Below are 25,630 nucleotides of genomic sequence, written 5' to 3'. Positions count from 1 at the left end.
GTCGCCCCCACGGGCGGGATCAACTGGTTATGACATGAATTCTTGCAGCATGAGTCGAGAGGTCGAGGGTCTGCGGCAGCAAATGCGATAACATCAATATCTGTCCGTGCTAAACACCTGAGACCACCATGTCATAGCTGGGCCCGTATTCACCGTGATTTACTCCCTCTCATACTTGTGGGGCCGGGTTGAGGGGGCCGCTGGGTTGACGGTTCCAACCTTTTGCAGCATGTATGAGAAAAAGTCTTTCCCCATATATTTATTTACATTCTCAATACATATAAATCAATATAAATCAATCAACATCGATAACTCTAAAGTTCCATTTATTCTTTTTCTTTTAACTTTCCATTCACATCGCTTATGTCGAACATATACACCTCCTAAACCTCCCATTTTTTTTCGCTCACTCATTCCCATGAATTTCTAATCTCTTCTCCTTCACTATCTCGTCGACAGATTTCATGGGAAACTGCTTCAACTGGTTCTCTAGGGCGGACACCACGCAAAATCCTACTTGTGAGTCTTCAATCTCCTACTTTTATCATTGTTCTTCGTTTTTATCTTTGAACTCCTTTTCAGGCAGTTCATGAAATATCTGTTCTTGATCTGTTACTTTCGTTGATCTTACTGCTTAAAGTTGTCATCTTTCAGCTTGATTCTAACAATCCAATCTTGCTCATGTACAGATGCTTCGAGAACCATAACCAGCAGAACCGACCCTTCTTCTCTTCCTTCGACTCTGACATATTCGATTTCGTCGAATCTTTACTCGACTTCCTACAACGGAACCATCGCCGGCGGAGCTCTTCCGACGCGGGAACCCGAAGGGGAAATTCTGTCCTCCAATTTGAAGGACTTCAGTCTCAACGATCTAAAAAACGCCACCAAAAACTTTCGCTCCGACAGTCTCATCGGGGAAGGCGGCTTTGGCTACGTGTACAAAGGTTGGATCGGTGAGCCGTCGTCGTCCATGGTGGTCGCGGTGAAGAAACTCAAACCTGATGGAATTCAGGGTCACAATGAATGGCTGGTACGATCTGCTTAGTTCTTCCTCCTCTCTGAACATCGTTGACCGGAAGCTACCAATTCTTCGCAGACAGAAGTCAACTGTCTGGGTCAACTCCACCACCCGAACCTGGTCAAGCTGATCGGCTACTGCTCGGAGGGCGACAACCGGCTCCTGGTCTACGAGTACATGCCGAAAGGAAGCTTGGACAACCACCTCAACAGAAGTGAGCAACAAAGTTCAAATCTCTGCTCCAGCTATCACTAAAATCTCCTCTTCTCTTTGCAGGAGCTGAACCTCTGTCATGGCAAACCAGGATCAAAGTTGCAGTTCAAGCCGCCAGAGGCCTATCGTATCTGAACGACGAGTGCAAGATCATCTACCGAGATGTGAAGTCGTCGAACATACTTCTCGACTTAGTGAGTATCAGACATTCGATCCTGCAAGAGAGGGTTTATGAATCTCACAGCTGGTTTTTGCTCTGTTTCGATCGATTGCATTTGCAGGAGTTCAACGCCAAACTTTCCGACTTCGGCTTGGCTAAAGACGGACCGACCGGCGACGACACTCACGTATCGACTCGCATAGTGGGAACCTATGGATATGCAGCTCCAGAGTACATCGCCACAGGCAGGCTTTCGGTGAAGGCCGATGTGTACAGCTTTGGGGTTGTGCTCCTGGAGATTCTCACGGGGCGACGAGCTTTCGACAGAGCAAGAGTGGGAGCAGAGCAGAAACTTGTGGACTGGGCGAGGCCTCAATTGGGCAACAAGCACAAGCTGCGCCGGATCGCCGACCCGAAGCTCGACGGGGAGTATCCAAAGAAGGGGGCGCTTGAGCTCAGCCTCCTCGCTCAGCAATGCATCGGAGAGGATGCCAAGAAGCGCCCTGCCATGTTTGAGGTCTTGGCCTCCCTTGAGAAACTGCAAGACGGTGTAAAGCAGATGAGTTCTAGTTAAGCCGCGCGGTCTTAGGTTCCTACTCCACGGTCTAGGAAACCATAGCTATCAAATTTCTACAAATGGACATTGACATGATCTTGGATGTGTGTTTGCTTGAGTTTGCAAATATTTACTTATAGGTGCACATTGTTTTTTTCCTTCTTCTTTTGGATAGATTCATTTAAAACGGGGATTGTATAGAATCTGTTTCTAAGGTTACATTTGCCTCATCCAACCATTTTGAGTGGATGATCGTACCTTTTCATTGAAATAATTAAATACAAAAGTTCTCGTAGAGTTTGCTAGAACTGAGCTAAGTTGTGGTATTCGTAAGTTTAATCTAAAATGAATTAAATCGTTGAAATAATTTTTAAAATTTAATTTATTTTTTTTTATGAGTTTGGGATTGTTTAATGAAAACTCCATAGAGTCAATTTTTTATATCCGCTTCAAGATGACAAATCTCAATCATGGGATAACCATTTTACACGGTTTATGTTTACTTCAATTTTATTCTTGTACATATGAAGTGAGATTTTATCTTCTTACTGTAAATTTCTAAGTTGTTTTGTTTCACTCATATAACTATTAAATATCCATTCAATTTATTCAACTTTTTTCCTAGAAGTAAAGGAAAGAAGTATAAATTTTATATTCAACGAATCACACATAGAGATATTGATAATACACCTAGGGTGCGTTTGGTTCAAGTTATCATGTATAACTTTGGTTATGTGATTACCAGGTAATCACATAACCAAGGTTATGGGAAATAAAATATAACCAAATGTTGTTTGGTTCAACGAAGGTAATGCAACAAAAACTTGTTTGTATGAAGGTTTTAATGAATACCCTAGTTTAATATTTTACCGTATTACCCTCAGTTACAAAACCAACTATACATAATAATAATAATAATAATATTATTATTATTATTTATTTATTTTTATTTTTTTACTTTTCTTTTTCCTGTATATTTTTTTTACTTTTTTTATGTGTTTTTTATTTTTTAATGTTTTTATATTATTTATATTTATTTTTTTACATTTTTTAATTTTAATTTTTATTTTTTATTTTTTAAATTTTAAAAAAAATTAAAATTTTTTATTTTTAAATTTTTTTTAAAAAAATTCAAATTTTTTAAAATTTTTCAATTTGTAAATTTTTTTAAAATTATTTATTTAAAAATAAATAAATTTTAAAATTTTAAACATTCTTTTATTTTTAAATTTTTTTTTTACATTTTTTCTTTTTTTTTTTCATATTTTTTCTTATCGGAGGATATTTTTGGTAAAAAAAATTCGTTAACCCTGGAATCAAGGAAAACCTTAGTTTTATGAGGTTTTCCGATTCCGGGCTGCATGACCCTTTTGCTGACGTGTCGGGCATGGAACATTACTCGGGAATCATCGAATACCTAAACCAAACAAAATTTTTGTTGATAACCTTGGATGGATAATCAAGGTTATCAAGAATAACCCCAAACCAAACGCACCCCTAGAGTTAATGGTTTAGCTTAAGTTTGAATCTCTCAATTCAAATTTATTTATTATTTGAACTTTTATAATATAAAGGTTTGGTTATTAAGCTTAATAATATAAATTTATTTTTTATTTTATTTATTTTATTTTATTAGTTTTATTGATGAATATAATTTATGGAATTTGTTTCAACATTAACAAATTGAATATATATATATATATATATATATATATATATATATATATATATATATATATATATATATATATATATATATATATATATATATTCAAGTTAGTTTATTTAAATTAACGAGTTATTTAAATTTATTTATTTGATTAATCTGATATGTATTACCAAATGGGATGTTATATTTATTTATCAACCTCCCTAAAAACATACACTAGATTAGATTGGGAGTGCAAAAAACAAAGGTCAAAATCTAATTAATAAAATAACTGAGTAATAATAATATTTTTATTATTATTATGTTAAAGTAACTTTTTAATTCAATTTATTAAAAATATACATAAAACAATGAATTTAATTAAAACTATTTAACTATTATAAAACTCTAAAATACTTTTAATTATTGTAATTATGCTATACTTTTATATATATAATAACTATTTAATAGATGTTACAAAGTGCTATAATAATTTTAAAGTGATTTTGATCCTTTTAAAAATAATTTTAATTAAATTAATAAAAAAATTGATATAAAATTTTTTGTCTTTACCAAATTAAAATTGATTTATTTTAACCCACTCTATCGTTTTAATATAAAATCAGTTGCTATAATAATATTAAAATAATAATATTTTTGAGTTGAAAAATATATTAATCGTTATGTTAACTTCTTTTTTTTTTCATAAAAGGGTTTTTTATATGGGCGCTCTTTTTTTTTTTTTTTTTTTTGAATTACAATATAACTTCTTTTATAAAAGATTCAAATTTGAACCTTAAATTCCCTTATTTAAGGTTTATGGAGTTATTTACCGTCATTTCAATCCATTAAGTTTACTATATTTTGAAAAACACATTTTATGTTCTAAATTTGGATAATTTTAAAATGGTCTTCATAACCGTTAGTTTTTTTTTTGAAAAAAAAAACTTATCTATTTTATTTTTAAAATTACTACTCAATTCATTTATCAATAAAAAAATAGCATCTCGTTGATATAATAAAATTTTAAAATTACCATTTATATCAATTATTATTTTTTTAAAATTAAATTTGAAATCGAAGAGCGCGCCGCGTCGCCTTTGCCGTTAATTTTTTTTTATTCCTTTTTCGTGGACGAGGTCATTAAAACCTAACGGAGAAGCTCGGCCCGCCGGCGACGATCTGATGGAGCGGAGCGGCCCGCCGGAGTCCTGGATGGACTCTCCTTCCTCGATCCGAAGGGGGCGGCTCTCTTCTCCCCCTCCAAGCGCTTTCCTCGCCCCCGCCTTCGACGCCTGCGTCGCCGCCACCCCTCACTCTTCCTCCAGCGGCGACTCCGTCGACATCGATGCCTCCCTCCTCCGCTACACTCGCTCGGGGAAGCACCTTTATCCCTACGATTCGTTCGATCTGTCTTCGTCCACCACGCGGCGCCTTCGCGGCCATCTCAAGCTCTGTCCCTCCTTGGATTCCCCTCCACCTGCGTCGGAGGTCGGGGGACGCTCTTTCATCTCGCCTCTGTCTCCGATCGACAACCTCCCGCCGAGGAGGGTCACGAAGTACGTGACGCCTGTGAAGGTGGAGGTGGGGGAGAACATGGTGTTCATGGACGGGGCGCTTGTGAGCGACGCCGGACATGGAATCGGACGGAGTGATATTGAAAGAGATGTGTGCGGCGCCCTGGATGAGAATGGCATCTGCCGCAATGGTTCCAAATGCGTGGTTAATCAATTATTCAATTTTCTGACGATTTCTTACTAGTTTATTAATCATACTTACTCGCCTTATTATTTATTTTATTTCTATAGCTTCACAATTTCACATATCACTAGATCCATTCTAGTTTATTTGTTCTTTTTCGTGGCATCTTTGGCATTGTTATCTTCTCATTGAAAATGTTGTTTTTTCTTATATCGTTTCATTCCGTCTTCAAGCATATCTACACCACTTTGCACAACTTTTTGTTGTAGAAAGAGAGCACTAACACAGTAATAAATTGTAACAAAACAGCAAGCATACAGTAAACAAGTAAATAAAAGAGAGATCGAGAAAATGTATCTCCGGTTGAAGCGTCGGCGTGCCGACTATCTTTAGAGAATTTTTTGTCGCCCACGGTGCAAGGCTCTCCGGCAAAATCCTCCCAAGATCCGACAACCACTCACGTCGTCCGTAGGTGCACTCCAAGACGAACGACGCACTCGGACTCAACCTCAGATCGCTAAAAACCAAGCCTCAGGACAAACTCTCAGTAAGGAAGAAGACAGATAGAGGGAAGGAGAGAAAGCAGACTGCTTCGATGTGTTTTGAACCAGGAACAGAGGCAATATGCACTGCTTCCTCACGCGCGGACCAAACCCAAGTGCGCTTCCTCACGCTCGGGACAGAACCAAGAACCAGACCAAATCAGAGACTGACAAAAACAAACCAGGCGGCGCCTGCAAGCGCGAGGCCCACGAGCTAGGGATTTGCAACCCCCCCCCCGCCCGCCGGTTTCTGGCCGGAACCCCCCGAAACCACTTGATTTGGGTTCAGCCCGCGCATGCGTGTAGGCCCCCTTAACATTGCTAAGCAAGAATGGAAGGACTCTATATATAAGCTCTTTCAACCTTCTTGGCTTAACAATGTGGGACTAAATGCATACACATATGCATTACCAAAACATGAAAAATAGTTTGAATTAAATGCATAAAACTCAACAATCCCCCACTAATTCAAATTATTTTGGTTGAAAACAAAGACTTGTCTTGAGGCTTGGTTGCAATGAGCTTTTAGTGAAAATACCTTCCGGTTTGAATTTTTACCTAAGTACACCAATCTTATTCACATAGGTTTGAAGTGAACTCAGTCTTGAACTTAAACCTTTTATATGTGAAAATCAATTGGTAACAACTCATCACGGGCGACGGTTGAATCCTTCTCGGTTGGTGCATTACGGCCATGCCACCGAATCTTGTTTCATAAGTGCTAAGGAGAGTTGCCTAGACCCCCCACACTGCGGTCACACAATTACACTTACATAGGTGAGTTCTCCAAGGATGTACTGCGAGCATCCTGTCATTAAGACCTTGAACTCATTAAGAGCTCCTAAGCTCATCCTTACTAGCAGTCAAGAATCTATCCAGGGAAGAGACTATGAGATTACATCTCAATCAATTTGATGCTTACGGTTCACCCTTATAACTTGTTTATACCACATTGAACCTATTTCTTGGGATCTCCAATCAGATAGGTTGGGTTGCCGCTATAGGTGAATCCATTCCCTTACTGGATCTCTTGATTTTTTCAGAATCAAGTCCTTTAGTGAGTGGATCAGCAATATTGTCTTTTGAACTTACAAAGTCCAATGACACCACTCCAAGAGACACTAACTCACGAATAGACTTTAATCTTATTCGTACATGTCTCTTCTGTTTCTGGTTATACTTGGAGCTTCTAATCTGAGTTATTGTTGTTTGATTATCACAATGTACTGAAATAGAAGGTATTGGCTTCATCATCAAGGGAATTTTAGAAAGAAGACCCTTAAGCCAATCATCTTCAGTTACTGTGGTATCCAAAGCACACAATTCTGCCTCAGATGTAGAACGGGTTATAATCGTCTGTTTAACAGACCTCCAAGCAACTGCACCGCCTCCAAGTGTAAAGACATAACCAGTAACGCTTTTACACTCAGCAGTGTCAGCTATCCAACTAGCATCACTATATCCCTCCAGGATTGCAGGGAATCTCCCATACCACAAGCCCAAGGATATAGTGCCTTTTAGGTATCTGAGTACTTTGTCTAATGCATCCCAATGCGTTTTGTCCGGACAGCTGGTAAACCTGCTCAATTTCGTTATAGCAAAAGAAATATCAGGTCTAGAACAATTTGCTAAATACATTAGACTACCTATTATTTGTGAGTATCTTAATTGAGACACTGCCACACCACTCTTATTCTTGTGGAGAGTTTTTGAAGGATCATAGGGTGTGACGACAGATTTAACTTGGCTATAGCCATATTTCTCTAATACTCTCTCAACATAGAGTGACTGAGAAATTGCTGTTCCATCAGTTGAACGAGTCAACTTCAGTCCTAAAATCATGTTAGCACAACCCATATCCTTTATATCAAACTTACCACTTAAGAGGGCCTTAGTCTCATTAATAATAGAAAGGTTAGAACCAAAAAGTAGAATATCATCTACATATAAACATAAGATAATACAATTATCACATTTCATTTTAGCATACACACATTTATCAGAGTTATTCATTTCAAAGCCAAACGATAGCATAGCACTATCAAATTTTTCGTGCCACTACTTTGGGGCTTGCTTCAAACCATAAAGAGATTTGACTAACCTACAAACTTTATTCTCATTTCCAGAAACTACATGTCCCTCAGGCTGATCCATATATATCTCTTCTTCAAGATCTCCATTTAGGAATGCCGTTTTGACATCCATTTAATGGACCTCAAGATGATATATGGATGTCAATGCTATTAACACTCGGATTTTAGTAATTCTGGTAATAGGAGAATAAGTGTCAAAATAGTCAATCCCTTCTTTCTGTTTGAATCCCTTAGCAACTAGGCGGGCTTTGAATTTATCTACTAAACCCATCAGGTTTTAGTTTTTTCTTAAACACCCATTTACATCCTATAGTGGTACACCTAGGAGGTAAATCTACCAACTCCCAAGTGGCATTAGAGATAATAGAGTCCATTTCACTTTTAATAGCCTCTTTCCAGTGCTTAGCTTCAGGAGAAGCCATAGCATCTCTATATGTCACAGGGTCACCTTCTATATTATAGGTGATAAAATCTTGGCCTAAATCCGTAGACACACGTTGCCTCTTGCTCCTTTTCAGTTCTGTGTGCTACTAGATTCATCTAGTCTAGAGTGACTTGAGGAAGATGTACCTTCTACGGATAATGGAGCCTCTACGAAAGCAGGCTTATCTCTAGTAGGAATACTAGATATAGACTGAGGTGTTCTCGTCTTCATAGGAAATATATCCTCAAAAAATGTAGCATCGCGAAGTTCTACAATAGTATTTGCATCTATTCCAGAAATTTCTGATTTAATAATTAGAAACCTCTATGCAATACTATTTTGAGCATAACCCAAGAAGATACCATCAACGGTCTTTGGACCAAGTTTTTTCCTTCTGTGTTCAGGTACTAGTACTTTTGCAAGGCACCCCCACACTTTAAGGTATTTCAAACTTGTCCTCCGGCCTTTCCAAAGCTCATATGGGCTTTTATTCGTTGACCTCATGGGGACTCTATTTAACACATGGCATGCAGTGTATAGAGCCTCCCCCCACATGAAGTTGGGTAACCCAGAACTGCCTAACATGGAATTAATCATATCTTCAAGGGTTCGATTTTTTCGTTCTGCTATATCGTTGGATTGAGGACTATATGGAGCAGTTACCTCGTGAATTATACCTGCATCTTGACAAAAATTTTGAAACAGGTTCGAGGTAAACTCTCCACCCCTATCAGACCTTAACCTCTTAATAGATTATTTGTTTGATTCTCAGCCTCAGATTTAAAAATCATAAATTTATCTAAAGCTTCATCCTTAGTTTTCAGCAAATAAACATAATAATAACGAGAGTGATCATCAATGAAGGTAATGAAATACCGTTTATGGTCTCTCGTTATTACACTGTTAAACTCACAACAGTCAGTATGAATCAATTCTAAAATATCAGAATTTCTATCAACTGATTTGAAGGGTTTACGGGGTTGTTTATATTGCACACAAACTTCACATTTTTTCTTATCATTTATAGCATGCTTAGGAATCATGTCTAGATTCATCATTCTTTTTACGGTATTAAAATTGACATGTCCTAATCTGTCATGTCATATATCATAAGACTCAATATTATATGAACAACCAATATCAGTAGATTTATTTAAGGTAGCATTTTCTACATTGAGTTTAAATAAACCTTCATTAAAGTAACCTTTTCCAATAAAGGTTCCTAAATGTAATATTACAACTTTATTAGATTTAAAGTTCAACTCATAACCAGCGCGGACTAACTTTGACCCACTAATCAAATTCCGACGGACCGCTGGAACATGATGCACCTCATGCAGTGACAGGACTTTTCCAGAGGTGAACCTTAGGTCAACTTGTCCTATCCCAAACACCCTGGCTGCAGAATGGTTCCCCATGGCCACGGAAGTGCCTTTAATTACCTGATAAGTAAGAAAGGCAGAGCGATCAGCACAACAGTGCACATTAGCACCTGTATCAACTAACCATTCATTGGGTTGATAGATCAAATTTAGTTCGGGTTTGAAGGTAACAAACCTATTGTTGGTGTCGTCACTAGCAGTCACGACATTTGCTTGTGCCTTGGTGTTGGACATATTGCTCTGGTTTTTCTTCTTAGGGCAGAATTTGGCATAATGTCCAACTTGTCCACATGCCCAGCACGGCTTGGTTCCATTTTTCTTTTGAATCTTTGGTTTGGGTTTCATCTTGTTCTTCATTTTCTGATTTTTGAATTTTTTCTTGTCAGATGAGACTACTGCGTTTGCCTTTAGAATAAAATCCATAGGCATTCTTTTATCATCATCTTTATGTTGTTTCCGATGTTCTTCTTCGATATTTAAGGCAATCATCAAATCTTCTAGAGAGATTTTACCTCTCCTATGTTTAAGAGTCATGCCAAAATCTTTCCAACTCGAAGGCAATTTTTCGATGATAGATAAGACCTGGAATTTTTCAGGTAATGGCATATCTTCTTCAGCAAGACCATGAATTTGAACTTGGAATTCATGTGTCTGCTCAACTACAGATTTGCCTTCTACCATTTTGAAGTTTAGGAATTTTACCACAGTATACTTTTCTAAACCAGAATCTTCGGAGTTGTATTTTTTATCCAAAGATTTCCACAACTCTTTAGCCGAAGATGTTGAGCAGTATACATCAAACAGTGCGTCTGAGAGGGCAGACAGGATCCTCGCATGGCAGAGGTAATCCCTTTGCTTAAACCTCTGTAAGGCAGCACTACAGGCAGGTTCCTTTTCATCAGGTGAAGGAGGATCTGTTTCTATAACGGAGAATAGCCCTAGTGTAGTAAGCCAAAATTTCATCCGTTGTTGCCAACGTCTGAAGTTTTGCCCGAAAAATCTTTCGGGTCTGGCACTAGCCTCATCAGACCCCGGTACCCTATCATTTATCATGTCTACTGATGCTTACAATAAATTCTCTAAAATTGTTGTAGAAAGAGAGCACTAACACAGTAATAAATTGCACCAAAACAGCAAGCATACAGTAAACAGGTAAACAAAAGAGAGGTCGAGAAAATGTATCTCCGGTTGAAACGTCAGCGTGCCGACTGTCTTTAGAGAATTTATTGCCGCCCACGGTGCAAGGCTCTCCGGCAAAATCCTCCCAAGATCCGACAACCGCTCGCGTCGTCCGTAGGTGCACTCCAAGACGAACGGCGCACTCGGACTCAACCTCAGATCGCTAAAAACCAAGCCTCAGGACAAACTCTCGGTAAGAAAGAAGACAGAGAGAGGGAAGGAGAGAAAGCAGACTGCTTCGATGTGTTTTGAACCAGGAACAGAGGCAGTGTATTTATACACTCTGAAGCAGTACACGAAGCAAAGCGTGCGTCTGACGCGGGGACAGGTGCGCCGCTTCCTCACGCGCGGACCAAACCCAAGTGTGCTTCCTCATGCTCGGGACAGAACCAAGAACCAAGCCGTCTGCAAGCGCGAGGCCCACGAGTTGGGGATTTGCCCCCCCCCCCCCCCCCTGCGCGCGATGATCGCGCCCGGTTTATGGATTTCCGGCTCGAACCCCTCGAAACCACTTGATTTGAGCTCGGCCCGCGCATGCGTGTAGGCCCCCTTAACATTGCTAAGCAAGGATGGAAGGACTCCATATATAAGCTCTTTCAACCTTCTTGGCTTAGCAATGTGGGAGTAAATGCATACGCATATGCATTACCAAAACATGAAAAATAGTTTGAATTAAATACATAAAACTCAACACTTTTGACATAGATGAAGAAGAACATAGATCCAACATCTATTTGTAGCATAAGAAGATTTGCAATTGCATATCAACATTATGCCACTTGAACTCCTCTGTTCCCTTCATCTAATTCAAGTTCCATGATTTCTGCCTCTAACATCTTCAGTTTGAGAGAGAGTCTAGCATTAAGTTTGGTTCAATGTGCACAAACCCATATTCCAAGCCCTCAGATAGATCTGTATAGAGGAAGGGAATTAAGGATTCTATCTTCTAAGCCTAAATTTTTTTGACATAGGTAAAGAACATAATCCAACATCCATTTTGGCACAAGAAGATTTCCCGTTGCATATCAACACTATACCACTTGAACTTCTCTGCTTCCTTCATCTAATTCAAGTTCCATGATTTCTGCCACTAACATCTTCAGTTTGAGGGAGAGTCCAGCACTAAGTTTGGTTCACGGAATGCAATTGACAAGGAATAAAGTAAGAATGAAAATATGAAATCAAGTGAATGGAATAGGAATATATATATTCATTAGTACAGTTAATGGAACAACAAGCCAAACATATTAGAACAAGAATTTGTGTGTTCCATACAAGGAATAACCAAGAGGGATTTAGAGAATACTAATTATGTCAGAGAGTATTCTTGGCTCTGCAACCAAATTCAGGGAAACCTATTCTACCAAAATTCATTGGGAATTGAATAGCTTCTTTTATTAACCAAACATACTATAAGTATGTATAATTTTTTGATATTGTATAAGTACATAGATTTTCATCTTTAAGTTTGTATAGTACCCATATTCTGTTCTAATGATTTCCAATTCTGCAGTTTGCTCATTGGAAAAAGAAGCTGCATAATGCCCCTGATGCGAAGCAAAACTCTGAGGTAGGCATGGACATTAGTAGATGATTCTGCAAGATAATGTTACCGTTTTGCACTTTTCATAAATCATGTTCTTCTTCCCCTTGCTCATTCACAGTTATTACTGTGTGAAAGAAACTGAATCATTTGATGTTGATCCTTCCATGAGATTCACATTAATCAATAATTCAAATTCTTTATTGTACTATATGTATAATGTTTTTAAAAGGAAAATGGGGTTCTAATTTCTGGTCCACCAATGACATTTTAAATATATTGCAAACAAAAGAAAGTTTTAATAACTTATAGTTTCACCCCTGCAGAAGTGTAGACAGTCTTATCAAAAGTTTGATTTGTATGCCATGCTTTTGTGTGACATGAAACCTATCATGGTGCAACTAGTATTAAGTAGGGAGAGTCTAAGAAGTACATGTTTATCTACCAGCAAAGTAGGAGCCTCGGGGACATATACACTTGTTTCTCTAAAATTTACAATTAGTCATGCTCCAGTATATGTTGTGTTCATTGATTTACCATAATTACAGTTTAATGTTCTTATCAATTAAAAATTCAAAGATTAAGAAAAACCTTGATGTTTACATAACCATAGAACATAATGACGAGTGAATTAAGTTCATCCATGCAAGTCAAAACCAAAAACCACATTCTAGGTAAAGCTAAACCAAACAGTACATTTTTTGGGGCTTCCTGTCATCATTGTCTTATTTGGAATCTAGTATGCCATCAGAGGTAAAACTGTCTCATGTTTCAGTTATCGGCTAGGCGATTTGGCTGGCGAAGTAATCACTCTCTTCCATCAGCCACAGATATTTTTGCTGCAGGAGAGTTTACCAAAAATGTTGCTTCAGCTTCTCCTACTACTCTCTTGAACGCAGAGACAAATTGTAGCAAACTGAGAATTTGTTGCCTTGCTCCACAAGGATCAGTTGATCCTCATTCGAACCTGAGCAAACCAGCATTATTAACTGAAGGGGGGACTATTAGTGACCTTCCTCATCTGATCACGGATCTAACTGAAGCGTATGACACGAAGCTGGTGGCACCTCTTGCTTCACCAATGTCACTAAAGTCATCATTTCAATTGCTCCTGACAGAAATCGATGATGCTCAGATAACTCATATTCTGTATGGCCTTAACCAGAGGCCAAGACTCCCGGTCTTCACTCAATTCTGCATAGCGTGAGTTCCTCTATTTCATCTCCGTACTCTTGTATATGCGTCTGAAGTCTTCCATAAGTCATCTTTTTTTTCCTCATATAATTTATTGCATTAGTTATTGAAAGTTGGCTCACGGTCCTAGGCAACCAGAGGCCATCTGCACATTTCTAATTCTAATTATCTTTGCTTCTCATTACAATTGTGTGTATTCTGTGCAGGCATGTGGAGGAAGAAGGGAGTGAAAACAACACCTAAAAGTAATTGGGAAGCATTAATGAAGGCTTCATAATTTAATGAAACCAAGTGAAGTTTAAACGTTTGAAAGTCATTATCTTATGGTACATAGGTAGTAGTAGTAGTAGTAGTAGTAGTAGTAGTAGTATGGATCGCATAAATACTAGAACCAAAAGTATATTGTTGAATGCTGATTTGTTCATGTTTTCCTTGGATTTCTTGTGAATAGTGGTATTTGATCAAGTCTAAATTCTGTGAGTATCTTGCTAGTAAATCTGTTTATATACATATATTTGCTCATGCAGAATGAGAATTTGCAAGGTTGATACTTAGTTGGTTCAGTATACTGATTGATTGAGTTGTGTCTAGAGCTAATTTTCTTTTGTCTTGTAAATCAAAACATGAAACAAATCGAAGCATTGTCATTGTTATATTATCCCTGAAATCTAAGAGTTACCATAGTATATGACAGACTAACATTCTCATATCCTCAACTCATACATTTTAACTGTAGGTATTCTTATTTTAGAGATGCAAAAGGCTTTTCTGCTGTTGCTAAACATGAAAACCTCAACCCTCCAGTTACACCATGATATCCAAGTAACAAAACCACAACCACAGCTACAAAATTGGTATTTATCAAACAATATCAGAGTTCTCTTGTTTCATGGCACTACTAGCAAGTGCTTCCACAGCCTCACTTACAGTGAGGAATATTCGTGCTCCTATCTTGTCGACAAGCCTTGACAACTTCATCTTGTGAATCACTTGCCAACCAGGGTTTACTACAGCTACCTGCATACCAAACCCAAATGCATTTGTCAATGAAACCATATAGAGACCAGGTTAAAAATAAATCAAATTGCATTCACTTTTACTTCTAGAATTGTTTGGCTTACCTGTACACAAGCAGAGACCAGCTTTTTGTGGAGTTCTTCAATAGCTGAGATGCCTGATGTGTCGATGTTTAGAACATCTGCAAATCAATGAGGGAGTTTCAAATGATGACATGAAGAAGAATGAAGAACTGATGTTATGGTTTTGAGTTGATGGACTAATAACTGGACATGTCAATGATCACCGAAGTAACTTCAATTCCTGTTTTCTCCTTTATGGCATCCTGTCCTTCAGTTACCCATGCGATGATTCTGGAGCAACAATGTGAAAATTGAGTGCTGATAGATATTCTAGAGAGTATTTTTTGTAGCTAGGAGAATTTTACCTTTCTCTTATGAAATTGGCATTGATGAAGCAAAGGAAAGGTGAATCAATGCGAATTATTAGCAAGTTTGGTGTTGTAATGGCAAAGGGATACTGCTTCATATTGCAATATATGTTGGTCCCTTCAATTCTTCCCAGCATTTCAATGTTTGGCCTTAGTGCTCTTATGATTATCCTTGCAAAGGAGATGATCACCTATGATTGCCACCATCAAAGATCTCAGAAAAAGCCACTTCTCGTCTCAAGAAAATTGACTGAAAATTAAGCTACTTACTGCAGTCAAGAGACCAATTTCCACTGATCCAAATAGGACACCAGCAAATGCTCCAAAGCAAGCCAGGAAATCCATCTTATCGACTTTCCATATTATGTAAGCCTCTTTGAAGTTGATGAGACCAGGTAGCGCTGAAAGGATTATCGATGCCAATATTGCAATAGGTGTGTAGTACAAGAGCTTCATTAGCACTTCCAAGGATATAAGTACAGTTATAGCCATTATGATATTTGATACTGCTGTAACACAGCCTGCACTCACATTTACTGCAGTCCGAGAGAACGATCCTGCAAATGATGGTATTCTTTCTGTAGTTTTCTGATCATTACTGATACAAACTCTTTTAGCAGTAATATTTACCTGTTGCAACATAACAAGAAGACAAAGATCCAGCAATGTTCATGAAGCCCATTGCCACCATTTCCTTGTTACCATCAAGTTGATAGCCTTTAACTGCAGCAAATGATCTGCCAACAGCAATAGCCTCCTGAGGATGTGTCGCAAACTAGTTATTTGTGCTTTCATTTGGAAAAAAGAAAAAAAAAAAAGAATGCGGATATCATGGATTGATCAAGTTCATGAAGGCATACAGTAAGAGCTATGATTGCACAAATGAGACCAATCTTTGCTGATTCGCCAACATGTGACCCGGTTAGTTGAATTTGTTTGACAGAACTAGGATTCAAGCCTTCTTTTACTTGCTGAATAATTTTGACACCATGCTTATCTGCTCTTGTCAAGTACACTAGTAGTGTTGACAGAATGACTGAAAGCAAAGGAGTGGTGGCAGCCAACCAGAAGAGTTTTCTTTTCCTCATACCCTAATGTTGGAACTTTGATATTTAGCTTGCAAATATTAAAGAAGTGAGTGCAAAATAAAATTTTGAGATACTTACAATGAATCTCACAAAAAGGATGAATATGAGGAATGAGCATCCTATGAGAAAATTATCAGGGTGCCACTGTTGTTGAGAAAGAATAACTTTGGGTCAACTGCAAGAAACAATACAAGTGTAGTGAGGATCTCTGAGTTTCAATTACTTACATTGTGGTGAAGTGCAACCCAAACAGCCCTGATTACTGAAACAATATCAGTATTGTTAGTGAAGTGACTGATCCCAAGAAGTCCTTTTAGTTGTTGAAGGCCTATTACAATTGCTGCTCCTCCCATGAACCCCACAATTGTGGCATGTGAAAGGAAGTCCACTATGAAGCCCAATCTAGACAGCATTGCATACATTGGATGAGACAGAGACATAAATGTTCCAAGTAATGAATATTAGGAGAATGAAAGAAGTACAGACCGAAAGAATCCAAATGAAACTTGGAAAATTCCAGCAAAGAAGGTTGATGTGAGCACCAGATTCCTGTAAGTAGTTGGATCAGCCAAAGGATCCACTATTTTCTGAGTCATTGAGGATAGAAGAAGCGAAACTACAGCAACTGGACCAATTGCTATATCTCGTGAAGAACCCATTACGGCATATATCAAAGGTGGCACGAAACTTGTATCTATCACAGTGAATGAATCTTCATTAACTCATTTGGAAAAAAAAATTATGACTCTTAACAACACTTGATTTGAGAAAGGAAAGGCAACTTACAAAGGCCATATTGAGGATCAAGTTTAGCTAAATTAGCATACCCAATGCTCTGCGAAAGATCAAATGGCCTCAAGGGAATTGTAGCAATTGAGCTAGTAGGAAAAAAAAACCTATACAGCACATTAAGATACATCATGCAAGCAATCACCTGTGGGATACCGAGGCTTGCAAGAGTCAATCCGGCAATAAGATCACTCTTAAAAGACTTGAGATTATAATTCCTTGCCCAATGAAGTATGGGGAAGAGGCCATAGATCACTGATACAATCCATTGGGTCAGTGAAGAAGGTCTGTTTCTTGTGGGTAAAATTGAGCTTCTGATTGACCCTGAGAGTTCATGCCACAGAGAAGGTGGCTCTGAAACATTCAACATTAGCATTAGCGTCTCAGATTCTCTGCGAGAACTCATGGTTTCTTGAAGCATTCGGGAGAACTCTTACTGCTTTCTCTTTTCAAAATAAGTTGATTTTGGATCAGGATTCCTGGAAATGCATGGACCCTTTTTAAACTGCAGGCAAGAAAAGTTGAAAAATGCTGAAAGAGATGGGAAAGAAAGCACGAAGATCAGAGGTGTGCAAACATGTTTGAAGAATGATGAGTTGGATTGGACATTAATGAGGTTGGACTCTCATCTGGTAGCAAATTGACTTGAATTAGTTGGGCTTCTCTCATATGGAGAGGATCAAACATTTGGGGATTGACAACACCGAAAAATATGCAACAATTGTGAAAGAAAGAGGAAACAAAGGTACAAATCCATACTATCTATAAGTTTGTCGATGAATTTTTCAGTTATGGTTACATGCTGTGCTAACTATAAAACTATACTTTTTGAGAAAAGTGTTAAGGAAAACAGTTGTAATATTACAAATATGTAGTTTCATAATCAGGGTAGCATTTTTGAGATTCTTATGGTGAATAGACCATTTCATTGCCAAAGGTCCCCAAATAAGAAGTGTGGTGTAGAGTACAAGCCAGCATATCATGTCTCATCCAATGACCTGAGCTTTAAGATGGAATCATTTTTTTCAGAAAAGACATGGACCACCAAGAATTTATTAAGTGGCTAGAAACGAAACCTTTTTGCAAACATATATAGATTTAGATTGTACTTTTAGCTTTCTGGATATCAATGTTAGTGGTGACATAGTGAAGATTCTAAGATTATACAAATCTCTGTAAATGCCTTGTTTTAGTTGTATCTTAGAATCTTCAACTTATTTGTGATTAGATCTTGACCCTAGCAAGATCTATCTACAAAAATTTTGAAAGGAATCAATCAGACCGTCATGAAAACTCAGTTCTTCAAAACATTTCTTTTCAGGTCTAAAAGGCATCCCATTTCTCATTATTGTTCCACCATATGTTCAAAAAGTTGCTCAGAGCAAATGCTAATTGACTCATCCATGTCCTCTCACTGCTTCATCTGATTCAATTCCAAAATGATTACTTTGGCATCAATTCAACCAAGAACAAACTAGAATTCTAGATCTCTTTGATCGGTCCGATCAAACGATGAAATACCCTTTTCAATTTCAACCTGAAACAACTTACAGTGGAGCAAAGTTTCCCAACTCATTCGTAGAAACTGAACATAACCTAGAACTTGACATGCTAACAATTACTTGCCATATTGCACGCTAATGATTGAGGCCACTAAGCCTTCTTATCTCATTGACCAAAAGAAGGGTTCTACACCAATAGGAGCAAGCTCAGAAAAACGAAAGGATTAAAAAAGTTTCCTACTTTTCTAGCTTGCACCTTATCATATTTCATTCATTTCATTACATCATTGTCCAACATCCATGGAAAGTTTTCAGATTTAACTCTGAACACCATTATGATCAGTTGACTGTATAAATTTTCTTTTCTGTTTTAAACTTTGTGTAAAATTATTTCACTAATATATTTGGATGTGCTAATTGTTTTGTCATATGAGATAGAGTGCTAGTTTTCTCATCTTTAATTTCTTGGCTATATGAGCATGTTCAGAATCATTCACAGTGATAGTGGAATTTGGACCAGCTAGATCTTGAGCAAGATCCTGTTGACTTTGAATCTCAACTTGTCCATTGTCGTATCTGTTTGACCTTTTTTTGCAGGACCTGAATCATTTTTTTTTTTTGAACATAAAAGCAATCAAGTGAAGTGGTGGGGTACAGCTGATGAGAGACATGGGAGGCTTCAGGCTCATTCAAGATGTTTTTAACAACTACTATTGTGAAAATTTTCTAAGTTAGTATAATAAATCATATTCAGAGTTTTTAAATTAATTATTTGATTTATTTTAAAATTTATTATTATTATTAAATAATTATATAATATGGTTATTTCAGTTTGAGATGATAAAATTATAAGTATGCAACAAAATTACTATGGTTATTTTATGATTTGGTTATTAAATAATATTTGGATATACAAAGAAGATTAGGTAACAAAATTATTAAAAAATATATTAATGTAATACCTAATTTGATTCTTCAAATTAATTTATATACAATTTTACCATAAGCATTCTTGAATTTAAAATTTAACTTTAATATGAGAAAATTATGTAATTTTAATTTGAAATGATATAAAAACATATTTTAAAAATACTATTCTTAAATAATTGTCGAAATATACTTATTTTCTTTGAGTTGATAAATTATAAAGATTATTAATATAGAGATTAATATCTAAATCAAATCTTGAAGATGATGCATTATCAATAGGCCTGAACCTAACACAACACGGGCTTTATCAGCTAATTTTATTTTTGTTAAGTTGAGCACGATATGATTCATCACAAGTTGTGTCGAAACAAACTGTCACATATAGCCTGTGATGTTGTACCCGACTGCAAAATATAATTTTTTAGGTCAATTTTTTAATTTTAAACATAATTTGAATACACTAGACTTGCCTCTTTTTTTTTAAAAAAAAATCAAGTATATTTTAATTATTTCAAGCATTTCTAAGCGTATGTAGCTAGGCACACATGTGCTAGCATACGTGTCATGCCCAGTCCAGATCCATACTGTCCTCTATCTAGCGCCGCCCGCTGTCCAAACTTGGGTTGTGTCCAACTCGGATTCATGTCATACTCGGTCCAATTCTACCTAAATGTGAGTTGTGCTCAACCTGACCTGCTAAGTCTGACCCGATTTCTAAGTCAGACTTAGCACCGCACAATCTGATCTTTTGGATGATATTACATAGACACAAGATCTCCACAATGAAAACCACTGCATCAACCCAAATTCTAAACCTAGATGATACACTCACACAGCAGATCATGACAATTAACAAACAGTCACTAGCAATCAGTGACAGATTCAGAAATTCAAATATAGAAGGACGATTATTATATAGAACAAGAAATAGTATTCTTTATCTTCATTGATGAAATCTCATAATACTAAGGGTTCCGCCTCTACTAGCAGTGATGATATTTTAATGAGCTCGATGGAAGTACTTGGACTGGATTGATATTTTTCGACGCGCACAGCTTGACGCAAGGCATTCCGAAATTTGCTGAAGTATCATCTTGGCTTAATTTACTTGAATAAGCTTACCAACAGATTATCAGGCTTTATATCTCCCTGAACAATATCCTAAAAACAAATAGAAAAACTTGAAATGATTAAACTTGAATAATAATTAAGGCTCACAAAAACTTAATAGCTTTCTTCTTCTGGGGAGATCTCTTGTAAAAAAATGAAAAAGAAAGGAAAATAAATGTTCATGAAGATACATTAGCCCAGAAACTATGTCTCTCAAGTAATACCTGGTGGTAACTTCTCCTATTCCTCTGAATGTACAAGAAGAAGCAGAGACTTGCTGACCTTCGACATATTCTAATACTGCAATTGGAAGAGCATCTTACATAATGACAATCATGATTATAAATAGCACAGGCAAAGAAAGGATTGACAGAACGTCCGATGTTACCTAAGTATAAATTAGCTGAATCAGGGTCATCAATCACCTCAATGAGATTGATTATATTTGGATGCTCTATTGTCTTCATTATTAGCACCTACCAAACAATTGAGAACTTAATAATATTCCACTTCGCTATAATGCTCAATCATATAGAAAAAAAAGAATAATAATTAGAAAGAATATTCTTCTGCTACATAGAGTGATTATTTCAAGCTAAACTAATAAAATACAAAAAAGGATGAAGTTCAGAAAGCATACAACTGCCTGCTCGCTCATAGTTCCAAACTTCTTAGCCAGGAACCTATAATTTAGTTTGTTAGTTGTTCTTGGTCTTGGATGATGATTTTCCGAAGACAAATAGTGAACAAGATAGTCGATTGAACAAAACTAAGGAAAAATTGGCAATGCCTTAGCCTAGTCAAGTGAGGTCAAAACATCAAACTAAAATAACAAATGAACCAAAACCATGAAGTTTTTTTTTTTTGAAATATACATACACAAACACAGATATATATATAACTCCTATAAGGAGAATAACTTGGCATAATAATGACCATTGCCATAGAAAATCTGAGCAGATGCATGACTAGAACAAACAAAAAAACTGCCTCCCTATGCATAACTGTAAGTTCAATCAATATAGGATACATAATCTATGGAACCGATGCTTATTGCCAAGAACTGTAAGTTCACAGAATTTTCATCTAAAGAAAAAGAACAATCCCTAACAGCAAAATGAGTCAAAAATGAAAAATTAACAATATACTCCTATGTAAAAAAAATTCATTTAGCGTCAAGGCCCGACTATGATGAAGAGCAGACCTACCTCTGCTAACTGTTTCAGTGGATGTAACTTGCAACCTAGACAGACGAGACTTGTAAAATACCTGCACTGGAAAGATTTTCCTACATGAGAACACTTATTAACTGTCTCAAACAACTGTTGGCTATGTTGAAAAATTATGAAAAGGGGACAAGTGCTTTTGTGCAAGTCATGTGGTTAATCTTAATTTGATAAAGAAGTAACAAGGTATGTGAAAACCCAGAATGTAATATAATAACCTATGAAGCAATAACTATAACTATAACTCAGAGTAGCATATAGTGAAGGGAGTATCAAGAAATTATATATAGAACAATGTAGGAAACCACCTATTATGCAAGAAATCTCTTAGAAAAATGACTTTACTATAACCTTCAACAAAGAGTAGACTTATCAGCGACAGCATGAATATTTCCTTAACAAAGCAACAGGAAGAGCTGAGGGCTAAACAAGAATCATACCTTAAATGCATATTGTTTGCCATCAATAGGATTCTCATACAAAATCTGTGTCATATTTAAAGTCAGGCAAATCATCTCAAGTTCAAAAAAACTTCATTACAGATTATTTCAGTATAAACTAAATTCTAAAATCAAGTAAGATAAATACCACCTTTCCATAGCTACCTATGCGGGCAAATTCATTTATCAATTTTTTTAGCCAAAATCATCCTGCATAGATACATTTAGAATACTTATAAGATGTTTTTCATGTTGAATACAAAGACTACAACACATTCATCAATACTATGAATTGCAGATAATCATGTTAATATTTTGAGGGTGTCAACTAGCTAAGTTCGTAAGGACCTTAGGAAGTTGTTGTCAAACTGTCTTAGCTTTAATTTTAAACCTGAATTCACCCAAATGTAAGTGCTTGTGGACTTCTATAGCTATTTTTTGTTCTACTAAAAATCATGTTAACATTTTATGCAGCAATAGTATGTATCCATAAACTTATCCAAAAATTCTAAAAGTTTGTACGCAGCAATAGTCTTTATCAAGAAACTTATCTGAAATTTCTATAAAAAAATTTAAGCCTCACCAGTCTGTACAGTATGATACTAGTATTTGGCAGTCTAAACATATACCCAAAACCAACAAACTCAAGGAGGCTTCGACCTGTTTCATTGCATGATGAATGTGGGATTGAAATCTAAGTTTTTTCTAGGAAAAAAACACATCAAAAATACAAATAATGTGTTAAACCAAGGCATTATGATAATAGGTATCAGATTAGGAATGAAGAATGTAACTAGAACAAAATATACTATCATCTGCACAACTTATCACGAAATGAGAACAATCACAAGCATTCCAACATACTTGGTGTAAGTATTATTCAGTCATTTCCTATCAACATCCACACTTTCACTTGTTCTTCAGATGGTGCAATTGGACGTTGACATCCAGAATCTACCATTTTTAAAATCACAAAACGAATTCAACAACATATCATACTTGATCGTAACAAGAACAAACAAAAAACCATTAGTACGATATCATTGCACGGTACCTGGCTCAGGGTCAAAAGCTTCGGCATTCCCCTGCAGATCGCTCGATCCTCTACCATCGAGTGTGCGAAATTTCTCGAAATCCACATCTCCTTCAGGCTTGTTAAGGAATCTAAGGTGACCCCGCGGGTCATCCGAGTTGGTATGTGACGGGTGTTGCCACAATGAGGTCGCAGGGTCGATCCTCGGGACAGCTGGGAAATAAATCCCCTATCCCCGTATTACACCCTGTCCGTCACATGCTCGCTCGGATGCTGCAATTTACCTCCCTCATGATGGCCTTGGGTCGGGTACGGTGGAGGTGCTGGGGCGAGCGTTTCGCCTTTTGCCACAATTGTTAAGGAATCCAAGGCAGCCGCAGCAGCCCATGCCCATATCGAGATCATGAATCTCGACATTAGGAGAATCGTGTTGCAAGCATAAGTCGAACTCGAATCCCTAGAAGATCGTGATGCGTTTCACGACCATAATAAAGTTCGCTGATAATTGGTTTCGAGCGTGTTTGGCTAAACTTATTAAAAATAGTTTATAAGTTCGTATAAGGATAAAGTAGAGAAAAATCTCTAATCACAATCACAACTTTACATGCAGTCCCCAATCACAAAAAATTTTATTTCCCCTCAGCTTTTTAGGTATAAAAAGTCTAAAAATGAGTATGCAGGGAGTTAAATTCAGCACTTTACACTAGAATCCAGTACTTTATATTAGAATCGAGTATATTTTCTATCAAAATTAGTCCTCATATTTTTTCGGTACAAATAGTCTAAAAATGAGTATAATTCCTATCAAATTCAGCACATTAAACTCGAATTGGGTATATTTTCTATTAAATTGAGCACGATTTTTTTCTTGTTTAATATAATTCCTCGTAAATTCAGCATCATTTACCATTTTAAAAAAAATCTAGTATATTTTTCATCAAATTGAGTTTTATTTAAAGAAAATCTAGTATATTTTCCATCCAATTGAGGTGAAAAAAAAATCGTACTCAATTTGATAGAAAATATACTAGATTCTAATTTAATGTACTAAATTTAAAAGAAAATATACTGATTTTTAGGCTTTTTATATCGAAAAGTATCATGGACAATTAGGTAAATACATTTGATTAGGGAGTGGAAACAAAGATTTTTATGGATGGGGTCTGCATGCAAAGATGAGTTTATGATTAGGGACTGCATGCAAATTTATCCTTAGTACAATTTATAAGTTGTTTTAGGAGCTTATAAATTGTTAGGTCTTATTTTAAAAATAAGTTGTTAAAATATTTGGGTGAACTTATTATAATCAACTTAAAGGTATTGATGTGTTATAAGATCTTTTTATTAATGAAATTACCAAAAAGGGTATAATACTATTAATAGAGGATTTTGAGATTTTTATTAATAGAGGATTTTGGGCGAATTTCTGTATCGGGGAGAGCAAATTGAAAAGAGGCATTGGCGGAGAAGATGACATGGCGTTGGAAGAGAAGTCGGCGGAGATAAAAAGATATTAGGCTTATACAAATTTATGGAGGATAAGATGAGGATTTATGAAATTATATAAGGATATTTTAGAGAAACAAATTATTAAAATAAGATCTTTTTTTAAAAAAGTAGGGTCTTCCATACTTTTTTAAAAATAACTTATTTTGACAGCTTATAAGTTGTTTGAAAAAAATTTACCAAACAAATTTGAAGAGCTTATAAGCTCCAAAATAGTTTATAAGCTCAGCCAAACACCCTCGAAGTCGAAACCTACCCATCGATTTATTTATTAGTTAATTTAATACAATTTTTTAATTCTTTTAAAATGATATTTTTTATTGACAACAAGTAATTTGTCAAAACAACAAAAAAAAACAATAAAATTATTTTTCCTTCTTTAAATTTAAAAAGAAGATATCTATTTGAACAACGAGTAAAGGGGCATCTTTTTTATTGAAATAATAAAAAACACTCTTTTTTTTTTTATTTATTATAAAAGGACATTTCCACATCAATACATTTTTATTTCTAAAAAAAACTTTTATTTTTAATATTAATGTAATAGCTATGGATTCTTAATTATTATATTATGCACACTTCAATTTCCATCGACACAAATAAAATATATTATAGCCATTATAATTTAATAATGCTATGTTATAATAAATCAAAACTCTTATAATATGGATGTTTCATATTAATATTGGTAGGAATCATAATTGTTATAAATTAGTCAACATTATATTATATCATTGATAAGATAATAATTACTACAACGGTATAATTGTATTAGCTGATATAGTTATGTAACAGTTATCAATAATTGCTATAATTATACGGTAGTTATGATCTTATAATTACTACAATAACACAAAAATAAATAGAATTTCAAAAATAAAATGTCCACAAATGAGATCAGGC

The 25,630-nt window shown here is 36.1% G+C and overlaps 3 protein-coding genes across 3 annotated transcripts; 2 read left to right on the top strand and 1 right to left on the bottom strand.

Annotated features, from left to right (window-relative positions):
* The first annotated feature begins 351 nt into the window (after window positions 1-351).
* LOC121978032 (probable serine/threonine-protein kinase PBL3) lies at window positions 352-2,195 on the top strand. The gene is made up of 5 exons (XM_042530426.1): window positions 352-519; window positions 690-1,033; window positions 1,100-1,235; window positions 1,298-1,428; window positions 1,516-2,195. Exons 1-5 carry the CDS (start codon window positions 465-467, stop codon window positions 1,966-1,968), a joined length of 1,119 nt encoding a protein of 372 aa, XP_042386360.1. The 5' UTR covers window positions 352-464; the 3' UTR covers window positions 1,969-2,195.
* A 2,553-nt stretch (window positions 2,196-4,748) lies between these two features.
* On the top strand, window positions 4,749-14,316 carry LOC121977059. The gene is made up of 4 exons (XM_042529563.1): window positions 4,749-5,320; window positions 12,433-12,489; window positions 13,238-13,665; window positions 13,863-14,316. Exons 1-4 carry the CDS (start codon window positions 4,784-4,786, stop codon window positions 13,897-13,899), a joined length of 1,059 nt encoding a protein of 352 aa, XP_042385497.1. The 5' UTR covers window positions 4,749-4,783; the 3' UTR covers window positions 13,900-14,316.
* LOC121977058 (low affinity sulfate transporter 3-like) lies at window positions 14,281-17,924 on the bottom strand. Its single transcript, XM_042529562.1, has 13 exons — window positions 17,558-17,924; window positions 17,126-17,459; window positions 16,978-17,026; window positions 16,678-16,885; window positions 16,419-16,593; window positions 16,270-16,335; window positions 15,964-16,194; window positions 15,734-15,860; window positions 15,374-15,660; window positions 15,101-15,294; window positions 14,941-15,026; window positions 14,778-14,854; window positions 14,281-14,673 (listed from the first exon to the last, which is right to left on the bottom strand). The coding sequence occupies exons 2-13, from the start codon at window positions 17,399-17,401 to the stop codon at window positions 14,518-14,520; spliced, it is 1,932 nt and encodes a 643-aa protein (XP_042385496.1). The 5' UTR covers window positions 17,402-17,459; window positions 17,558-17,924; the 3' UTR covers window positions 14,281-14,517.
* Between the last annotated feature and the right edge of the window lie 7,706 nt (window positions 17,925-25,630).

The sequence above is a fragment of the Zingiber officinale genome, chromosome 4B (genome assembly GCF_018446385.1).
Source record: "Zingiber officinale cultivar Zhangliang chromosome 4B, Zo_v1.1, whole genome shotgun sequence".
In the NCBI taxonomy this organism is placed as follows: Eukaryota; Viridiplantae; Streptophyta; class Magnoliopsida; order Zingiberales; family Zingiberaceae; genus Zingiber; species Zingiber officinale.
Note: the sequence above shows the minus strand (reverse complement) of the source record. Positions and strands in the feature narration are given on the sequence as shown.

What these genes read in the sequence shown, in the direction of transcription:
- LOC121978032 (XM_042530426.1), top strand. Translation starts at nt 465, where the DNA reads ATGGGAAACTGCTTCAACTGGTTCTCTAGGGCGGACACCACGCAAAAT. An exon ending in CACCACGCAAAATCCTACTT is followed by an intron (nt 520 to 689) that starts GTGAGTCTTCAA and finishes GCTCATGTACAG; the next exon opens with ATGCTTCGAGAACCATAACC. An exon ending in AGGGTCACAATGAATGGCTG is followed by an intron (nt 1,034 to 1,099) that starts GTACGATCTGCT and finishes AATTCTTCGCAG; the next exon opens with ACAGAAGTCAACTGTCTGGG.
- LOC121977059 (XM_042529563.1), top strand. Translation starts at nt 4,784, where the DNA reads ATGGAGCGGAGCGGCCCGCCGGAGTCCTGGATGGACTCTCCTTCCTCG. An exon ending in GCAATGGTTCCAAATGCGTG is followed by an intron (nt 5,321 to 12,432) that starts GTTAATCAATTA and finishes CCAATTCTGCAG; the next exon opens with TTTGCTCATTGGAAAAAGAA. An exon ending in TTCACTCAATTCTGCATAGC is followed by an intron (nt 13,666 to 13,862) that starts GTGAGTTCCTCT and finishes TATTCTGTGCAG; the next exon opens with GCATGTGGAGGAAGAAGGGA.
- LOC121977058 (XM_042529562.1), bottom strand. Translation starts at nt 17,401, where the DNA reads ATGCTTCAAGAAACCATGAGTTCTCGCAGAGAATCTGAGACGCTAATG. An exon ending in GTGCAATCATAGCTCTTACT is followed by an intron (nt 15,861 to 15,963) that starts GTATGCCTTCAT and finishes ACACATCCTCAG; the next exon opens with GAGGCTATTGCTGTTGGCAG. An exon ending in AAATTGGTCTCTTGACTGCA is followed by an intron (nt 15,295 to 15,373) that starts GTAAGTAGCTTA and finishes TGGCAATCATAG; the next exon opens with GTGATCATCTCCTTTGCAAG.